Here is a 9,399-nt window from a genome sequence, read left to right as displayed (position 1 = left end):
TTCTGTTGGCTTTCTTAACATAACGACATTCGCTAGCCAGTCGGGATAATATACTTCTCGGATGAAACCTGCCTCCAGTAACTTCCGAACTTCCTCGGCTATGACCCTATCCCGTTCCCGGGCGAAGACTCGTTTCTTCTGCCGGACCGGAGGGAAGGAGGGCGACACATTCAACTTGTGGACCATGACCGATGGGTCAATTCCCGGCATGTCTTCATGATTCCAGGTGAATACGTCTTGGTTATTTCTTAGGAAAGTTGTGATCGTCTGGCGTACGGGCCAACTGGCTAGTGTGCCAATCTTAGTTGTTCGTTCAGGCCGTGTGTCGTCAAGTCTTACTTCTTCTAGCTTTTCAACCGGCTCTGCTAATGCTCGCTGTTTTCTGATGCACATTGTTTGCTGCTGATCCTCCATCTCTAACATGGCGATGTAGCATTCTCATGCTGTTACTTGATTCCCCCGCAGTTCTCCTACCCTATACTCTGTCGGGAATTTGATCATTAGGTGGTATGTAGAGGTTATCGCCTTCCAGGAGTTGAGAGTGGGTCGCCTGAGGATGGCATTGTAAGCGGACGAGCAGTCGACTACGAGGAACGTTATCTCCTTAGTGATCTGCTAAGGATAGTCACCTGCCGTCACAGCTAGCGTTATTACGCCTAAAGGGAAGACCTTCGTACCCCCAAATCCTACGAGAGGGGCGTTCGTTGGGGACAATCGTTCCTTGTCAATCCTCATCTGTTGGAATGGTGGATAGTACAGGATGTCTGCTGAGCTGCCGTTGTCGACGAGGACCCGGTGCATATTATAATCCCCAATCTGCAAGCTGACTACTAGCACGTCGTCATGAGGATGGTGAAGTCTTCGAGCGTCATCCTCTGAAAATTTTATGATGGGGTTATCTATTCGCGGCATCTTTGGTACTGATCCTGTGAGTTGGACGCTATGGACCATCCTGAGGTAGGTCTTGCGGGCTTTCTTGGAAGATCCAGCTGTAGTTATGCCCCCTACGATCATTCGTATGTCTTCTATGGGTGGTCTAAGGCAGTCGTTCTCCCTTCGTGGAGCCTGTTCTTCCGGCGTATCAGTTCTTTCCCTGCTGACGAACCTCTGTAGTTTTCCCTGCCTGATTAGGGCCTCAATCTGCTGCTTCAGGTCGTAGCAGTTAGCTGTGTCGTGACCGTGGTCCTGGTGAAAGCGGCAATACTTGTCTCTTGGTCTTTTGTTGGGGTCTCCCTTCAACTTTCCAGGGAAAGTCAATGCTCCTTCATCTTTGATTTGCATCAATACTTGGTCGATTGGGGCGGTTAACGGGGTGAAATTGGTGAACCTTCCTGTGGGTGGTCTGGAGCGCTTTTCATCACGTTGATCTCCGGTTTTAGCGACCTTTCGCCCCCTGTCTTGTCTCGTGACTTCTTGCCTTTCCCTCTTCTTAGGCCTTTCCTCGCGGGCCAGCAGCGCATCTTCTGCATTCATGTACTTTGTAGCCCTATAGAGGACGTCCGTCATGGTTTTTGGGTCATTCTTGTATAGGGAAAACAAGAACTTACCCTTCCGTAGCCCGCTAGTGAACGCGGCTACGAGTATTTTATCGTCAGCTTCATCAATCGAAAGGGCTTCTTTGTTGAAACGAGTTATATAGGCCCGCAGCGTCTCGTCTTCTCGCTGCTTGATGTTCATTAAGCAAGCGGTGGATTTTTTGTATCGATGTCCGCCTATAAAGTGTGAGGTGAACAGGGCGCTCAACTCCTTGAAAGTATTGATGGAGTTTGGTGTCAACCTACTGAACCAAACCCTCTCAGGCCCCTTCAGCGTGGTCGGGAACGCCCTGCACATGATCTCGTCTGGTACGCCTTGAAGGTGCATCAGGGTCTTGAAGGTCTCTAGATGATCAAGTGGATCCTTGACCCCATCGTAACTTTCGATCTGCGGCATCCGGAACTTTTGTGGTAGGGGGAATGAGTTGACAGACGCGGTGAATGGTGAGTCGGTCCTGTTCACCAAATCGTCGAGATCAGAAGATACTCGCCCCTTGAGGGCGTTCATCATGACCTCCATCTGCTCCTTCATCGCTTGCATCTCGGCAACGATAGGCGGGGGGGCAAAATCCATGAGAGACGGAAGGCTCACGTTTTGCCGCTCTGGTCGGCTTGGGGCATTGCTACCTTCAGGCTTCTCCTGCTCCATTCGCTCGGCACTGTTACCTTCCTGGTTTTGCTCCTGAAGGTTGGGTCCTACATCCCTTTGTCGTAGCTGCTCCTCCAGATCGTGGTTCTGCTTTGTGAGTCGTTCTACTGCTGTCATGAGTGTCTGGACCTGCCTTTCTAATGCAGTAGATCTTGGTGGTTCATCTTCTTGAGCGTTGTTGGTGGTAGCCATCGAGCGAGTGAGTACCATGCGACTCTTATGTCCGGGAGGCGATGATCTGGCTTAAACTTTTCGTGTTTCCCACAGACGGCGCCAACTGATGATGCCGTGATATCACCAGTGAGCAACACAATCCACGCTCGCTCCCGCTAACAACCTGCAAGAAGAAAAAGTGATCTCGTTGTGGGCACCGATGTGGTGTCGACCAAATACCCTCCGACGGTCAAATTAGAACTGTTCTCAACTCTAGAGTGCTAGAGAGGGTAAATTATGCGTACCTTGATTCGCGAGAGTATTGTAGCTTTTATAGTAGAAGAAAGTCGGCTTCTCTTCCTTGGACTAGAAGTCTTTTCCTTATGGGAATCCCCTTGAGTAATCCCAAACGTGATGGACAAGACATTTCCTTGTAGAGGGGATCAGCGCACGTATTTTCCGGAATGTTCCTTGCACTAGGTTTCTAGTTCCCTTGGAGACCATACGTGCGCGCCAAGAGTATGGAACTGTTCTAGGCTACTGGGCTCTACCACTGCCGGCCCATGGGCTCAGATCCGTCAGGCCCAATGTCGTGAAAGTCCATTGAGCTAATTTTTGCCCCTTCAATTATCATCATTATTTTATTTTTATTTTTATTTATATACGTCTAACCTTTATCTGTTTATTGTTTTACAGCTGCCGAACATCCTTCTTTGAGAAAGTTCCACTGTGACCGTGTCCATAGGGCTCATCTGCACGTTGATAGGAATTTCCATTCCTTGGTTACCCTTAGACATCTTGTCAAGTAGGGACTTGGTCCTGAACCGTCCGACGAGGCTATTACACATGCGGTTATAGTTTGTAGATGTAAGTTTACACTTAAATACTATATAAGTTATACTTTTCAGGTTCCCTTTTAATTTTTATTTAATCACTTTTCAGGGATGGCAACTATGAAAGAAAACAAGGGGAAGGAAGCTGTGGACGAGGGGAGCCGTCCTGAGACCCAGTCCCAAGCTCGTCCTTCTGCCGGGGACAAAAGGAAGTCTTTGTCAAAGAACCTAGACTTGGGAAATCTTCCCAGTCGTCAAGGGAAAAAGGCTTAGCATGGGTCATCCAAGGCAGGAGTCGTCTAGCCTGATCCTCCCACACCTCAGCCGCCCCTCCAAGTTTTTGATGTGGACTCCTCTATCCCAGTTGAGGTCACTCCGTCCAAGACTCCTTCGTCCAAGACTACTGTGCCTGCCTTGTCCCAGCCTTCTTAAAGGATTCCCCATGAATCTCATTGAAAATGAAGACTTAGCCTGGGAACGTTTTGAGAAGGTTATGTCTGACGAGGACATAGCTATATGTTATGACATGTCCTTAAAGGACTTCGAACACTCTAATGTTCATGATCTTTTTAAGGTATATAATTTCATTTTTGCTTCGTCTTTGTTACTGTATACTTTTCTCATCTAACCATCATTTTTGTCATTTGCTTTTCTGTAGGAAATGTCAAAATTCATTATGGCATCCAGGTAGGCCATAGAGTTGGACAAAATGAGGATCTTACTGTAGACGAGGGTCCAGGAGGTGAGGGATGAGTGCAAGAGTTGGGCCGAGGTGGCGGCCAAGGAAGAGGCTAAGGAGTTGCAAAACCACGTTAAGGATTTGAAGATTGATGCCATAGAGAAGGATACTCGTCTTGATCACCTCCAAAAGAGGAATGACGAGTTGAGTACCCTTCTTGAAAAAGCAAAGGGAGACGCAGTTGTAGAGTTTAATGCGTCCAAGCAATTTACTGACATGTTGGACCGCAACAATGTAGATGGATTTGATGATTTCAAGATGGATGCCATGAAGAACTTCCCCAAGATTGACTTCAGTTCTATCAAACTCAACCTTAGTGGTGCTGCTACAAGCTCCCTCCTCTAGACGAGTTCAGAAGACATCAATGTAGAGGATGATGCTAGTATCCAGCCACCTCAGTACGACCTTAATGCTGACGCCCCTCCTGCTTGACGAGACTTTAATATTTGCATTTTTCTTTTTCTTTTTTATTTGGTTCGTTGTTTTGGACCTTTTAATGTAACTCAAGTACATTTACTTCGTCCATAGTTTTAGGACGAGCTTTCAGACAATTTGTTAGACTTTACTTTGCAAGGGTTTTTGGGCATAAGTCGTCCACCCTTTAGTTAATGGATGAATGTTTAGCCTCGCCATTTTCATTTGCTATCAAACATATTGTATGGATGAATGTCTTTTTATATAAGTCTTCAACTTGGGCTCGTCCATGACGAGGGTTTAATTATGTTCACCATTTTTCACCTTTCCAAGTATAACTCGTCCATGAATGGCCTTTCTTTTATTAGCCTTAGACTTGATGTGGCACTCCCTCTAGTCTATGGACTTGAAGATTTCCTTCTCGTTTCTGGGTAAGTTGCCATATTTTTTCTCATCCATTTGTTGCACGAGTCAGGTTTTAGCTCGTCCATTGTTTAGACGAATATACCTTAGGTTAATTTTTCTTTGCTCTATCCTCATTAAGGAGAGCTTACAGACTTTACATCCCTGCGTCCAAAGAATTTATTCGTATTTGGCCTTAGCCTTCTTGTGGGTTGATTTGAACAAAAACAATATGGAAATTAGCAATCCACACAACATTATGTACATAACATAGATATTGTTCATAGATGGGGCATATATGCTTAGAAGCTAATGCCTTTTATGGAATTTAACAAATACAAAAAAATCCATAACTTCATCAATAGCCCACAACATAATAATGCTTAAAAATATGTAAATAAGTAAAACAAACTTTTAGTTTGTCTGGGATAATACTCATCCAAGCTTGCATTTTACTGATAATATCGTCTCAGGTGTTCAACATTCCAAGGATGCTCCAATTTCCTTCCGTCCAAGGTCTCCAAGTAGTAGGATCCTTGCCTTTTACAGTTGATAACTTTGTAGGGTCTTTCCTAATTAGGTCCCAATTTCCCATGAGCTGGGTTCTTGGTTGCCAAAGAAACCCTTTTCAATACAAGATCTCCAATGTTGAAACGCCTTGGTTTTACCATTGCATCATGTTGCCTAGCCATGAGGTTTTTGTACCTCGCTGTCCTTTGCCCTACATCCGTCCTTACCTCGTCTATTAGATCAAGGCTTAAATGGAGTTGCTTCTCATTATCCTTATCTTGATACATCATCATCCTATGATTGCACTTCTGTAGGTATGATTGCTTCACTTCCATAGGCTAGCTTGAAAGGGGTTTCCCCCGTAGGGGTTCTCACCGTCGTCTTGTATGCCCACGGAACACTTGGTAGCTCATTTGGCCATACTCCTTTTGCCCCCCAAGCCGAGTCTTGATAATCTTCAACAAGGATTGGTTTTCAACTTGGGCCTGACCATTTGCTTGCGGGTGGGTGGGTGAGGAGTATAATGATTTTGAATTCTAAAGTGTTCGCAGAAGTCTTTGAAAAGTGCATTATCAAATTGTTATCCGTTGTCGGATATCAATACTTTAGGCACTCCAAATCTGCACATAATGTTTTTCTAGACAAAGTTCTTGACATTTTGTTGTGTGATATTTGCTAAGGGTTCTGCTTCCACCAACTTGGTGAAATAATCAATGCCAACCACTAAAAACTTCATCTGCCTTGTACCTAGTGGAAAGAGAACCAAAATGTCCAGTTCCCATTGTGCAAAGGGCTATGGGGCCATCATTGGGGTGAGATACTTTGATGGCTGTTTAGGGAGGTTATTAAATCGTTGGCATTAATCGCAAATCTTGACATATACCTTAGCATCAACTTGGATAGTCAGCTAGTAGTATCCTGCACATACGACCTTATGGACGAGTGACCTGGCTCCTGAGTGATTGCCACATGCTTCTTCATGAACCTCCCTTAGTACATAGTTCGCCTCGTCTAGAGCTAAACACCTAAGATAAGGCTAAGAAAAACCTCTTTTATATAAAACTTCATCCATAAGGACGTATTTGGCTGATCTGACCCTGAGCTTTTTAGCCTCATCTTTCCCTTCTGGAAGCCTTCCATCTTTCAGGTATGACACTAATGGGGTCATCCAATTCCCTTTGCTCTTTACTTGTTGCACCTCTGGGAGATCTATGCTTGGTATATATTGAATTTCATCAAACTCATCCATAGCTTCATTTGCTGAGGCTTCTTTCGCTAATTAAGGTGTTTGCCTCTACGTTCTCTTCCCTTGGGATTTGAACAAAATCAGCTTCTTTAAATCTCTTCACAAGCCTTATCGCCCTATTAAGGTACTTTCTCATTCGTTCCTTCTTAGCCTCATATGTCCCATTTATTTGGCCCATGACCAATTGAGAATCTCCTAGGACAAGTATTGTTCTTGCTTCCATAGATCTAGCCAACTCCTGTCCTTTAAGAAGGGCTTCATATTTAGCTTCATTGTTGGTGGTTTGATATTGCAAACGGATTTTGTGCTTCAGTTTATCTCCTTCTGGGGATTGTGAAACTACCCCTATTCCTTCTACATATTGTGTAGATGAACCATCCACGTGGACGACCCACTTCTTATTATCTTCTATTCCATCTAAGTCATCATAATTCAGTGTAAACTCTGCAATAAAATCAGCCAGGGCTTGAGCCTTTATAATATGCCTTGGTTGGCAGTCACCCCGCATGCCGTAAGTTCCGCATTGGTGAGGGGAAGAAGACAAGGTGAAAAGGCCTATATACTAGATAAGTAGAGCACTGAGGGGAGCAGAAGGATGATATCCGCTGATAGAGAAGTTGGCTTTCATATTAATAACAGCTTCCAGGAAGTTAAGGCATTACTTTCAAGCTCATGTCATCAATGTCATGATGGACCATTCGCTCAAGAAGGCAATGAACAAATTGGAAGCTACCCAATCTGCGGACAAAACATATGGTTAACCAACCTCTGATATGTTGCCCCAGCGTTCTTTAAACCGAAGGGCATCACCTTATAATAGAATAAGCCTTGACTGGTGACAAAGGATGTCTTATCTTGATTTCCCTCATCCATCCTTATCTAATTGTATTCGGAGAAAGCATCCATAAAACTAAGTAAACTGTGACCTACAGTAGAATCTACCAATTGGTCAATGCGTGGCAACGGGTAGCTATCCTTAGGGTAGACCTTGTTTAGATCAGTGAAGTCCACACACATTCTCTGCTTGTCGTTTGCCTACTTGACCATTACTACATTAGCTAACCAATCTGGATAATAAACTTCCCAGATAAACTTCGTTGTGGTCAACTTCTGGACCTCTTCTTTGATAGCACTGTCTCTCTCAGGGGCAAATACCCTTTTCTTCTGCCGTATAGGCTTGGAGGAAGGATATACGTTCAGACAATGGGTAATGACGCTAGGGTCTATTCCCGGCATATCCTTATGACTCCAAGCAAACACATTAATGCTCTTTTTCAAGAAACGGACGAGATACTTCTTAGTCTTCTCTTCCAAATCCGCTCCAACCCTGGTACACCTTTCAAGGTTGTTTTCGTCCAAGGAAATGTCTTCCAAGGCTTCAGTGGGCTCTGCCACAACTCTCCTTTCTTCAATATTCATTATCTGAACTTGCTCATCCATGGCCAACATGGCCAGGTAGCACTCCCTTGCTGCCAGCTGATCTCCCTGCATTTGTCCTACCCTATGGTTCGTTGGAAATTTGATTGACAGGTGGTAAGTAGACGTGATTACTTTCCAATTATTTAAAGTTGGCCTTCCAATTATAGTATTATAGGAGGACGAACAATCTACTACTAGGAAATTCATGTCCCTGGCTACCTATTGTGGATATACTCCCCCTACTACAGGTAATGTGACAGTGCCCATAGGCTGCACCTTCATTCCTCTGAAGCCTACCAAGGGTGGGTTTACTAGATAAAGTTGGTCTCGTCCAAGCCTCATTTGCTAAAAGGTAGGATAATATAAAATGTCTACTGAACTTCCGTTGTCCACCAACACCCTTCTGGTTGTATAGTCGACAATAAGCAGAGTAATAATGATGGCATTGTCATAAGGGTGGTGAACTCTTTCAGCATCGTCGTCCGTGAATGTAATTGCTTGCTCGTTTGTGGTCCTCGCCCTTGGTGATTGTCCAAAGAGCTAAACATTTTGCACTACTTTCAGGTACGTCTTTCTTGACTTGGACGACTGACCTGTTGAACTTCCTCCTATAATAACCTTTATCTCTCCGAGTGGGGGTCGCGACGACTCTTCTACTTTCCCTTTCAACTTTTCATCCTTGTGCTCTCATCCAAGGAAATTTCTCAACTTTCCTTCTTTGATAAGATTCTCAATCTGCTGTTTTAAATCAAAAAATTGGTCCGTGTCGTGCCCATGGTCTCTGTGGAATCGACAATACTTTTCCTATTGTGCTTGTTAAGATCTCTCTTCATTTTCTCCAGCCACTTCAAGGAAGGATCGTCCTTGATTTGCATAAGAACCTGCGCAAGTGGCATGTTCAAGGGGGTGTATTATTGATTCCATGCTGAAGAGCCTGGCTTCTTATTGTCTTAGTCTCTCTTCTCTTCTGTTCTTCCCTTCTTTTGACGAGAACCTTACTCAGAATGGCGCGTGGGGTTTACGTCCATTCTCTCAGCTCTCTTCCTCTTCTTAGCTATGATTACGTCTGCTGCATTCATAAATTTTTGGGCAGAATAGACAAGTTCAACCATAGACTGAGGCTCTTTCTCATAAAGCTTGTGGATGAATAAGTCAGAATTAACCCCATTATAGAAGGCCACCAACAGTAGCTTGTCATCTACCTCATCCATTGTTCAGCCATAGACTGAGGCTCTTTCTCATAAAGCTTGTGGATGAATAAGTTAGAATTATCCCCATTATAGAAGGCCGCCAACAGTAGCTTGTCATCCACCTCGTCCACTGTCAAGGCTTCCCTGTTGAAACGAGTGATGAAGGACTACAGGCTTTCATTTTTTCATTGCTCTATGGTTAACAGGCTAGACAAGGAACGTTTGTGTCTTTGTCCTCTGATGAAATTATTAACAAACAACTTGCTCAATTCTTCAAAAGAACTCACTGTATTTGGAGGTATTTTGCTG

General features: G+C 44.3%; 1 protein-coding gene across 1 annotated transcript; it reads right to left on the bottom strand.

The window, feature by feature from the left end:
* Positions 1–615: 615 nt before the first annotated feature.
* On the bottom strand, positions 616–2,376 carry LOC126695705 (uncharacterized). Its single transcript, XM_050392537.1, has one exon. The coding sequence runs from the start codon at positions 2,374–2,376 to the stop codon at positions 616–618; it is 1,761 nt and encodes a 586-aa protein (XP_050248494.1).
* Positions 2,377–9,399: the final 7,023 nt, after the last annotated feature.

The sequence above is a fragment of the Quercus robur genome, chromosome 8, assembly GCF_932294415.1.
Source record: "Quercus robur chromosome 8, dhQueRobu3.1, whole genome shotgun sequence".
Lineage (NCBI taxonomy): Eukaryota > Viridiplantae > Streptophyta > Magnoliopsida > Fagales > Fagaceae > Quercus > Quercus robur.
Note: the sequence above shows the minus strand (reverse complement) of the source record. Positions and strands in the feature narration are given on the sequence as shown.

Excerpts from the sequence above, each read along its gene's own strand:
- LOC126695705 (XM_050392537.1), bottom strand. The coding sequence starts at position 2,376 with ATGGCTACCACCAACAACGCTCAAGAAGATGAACCACCAAGATCTACT.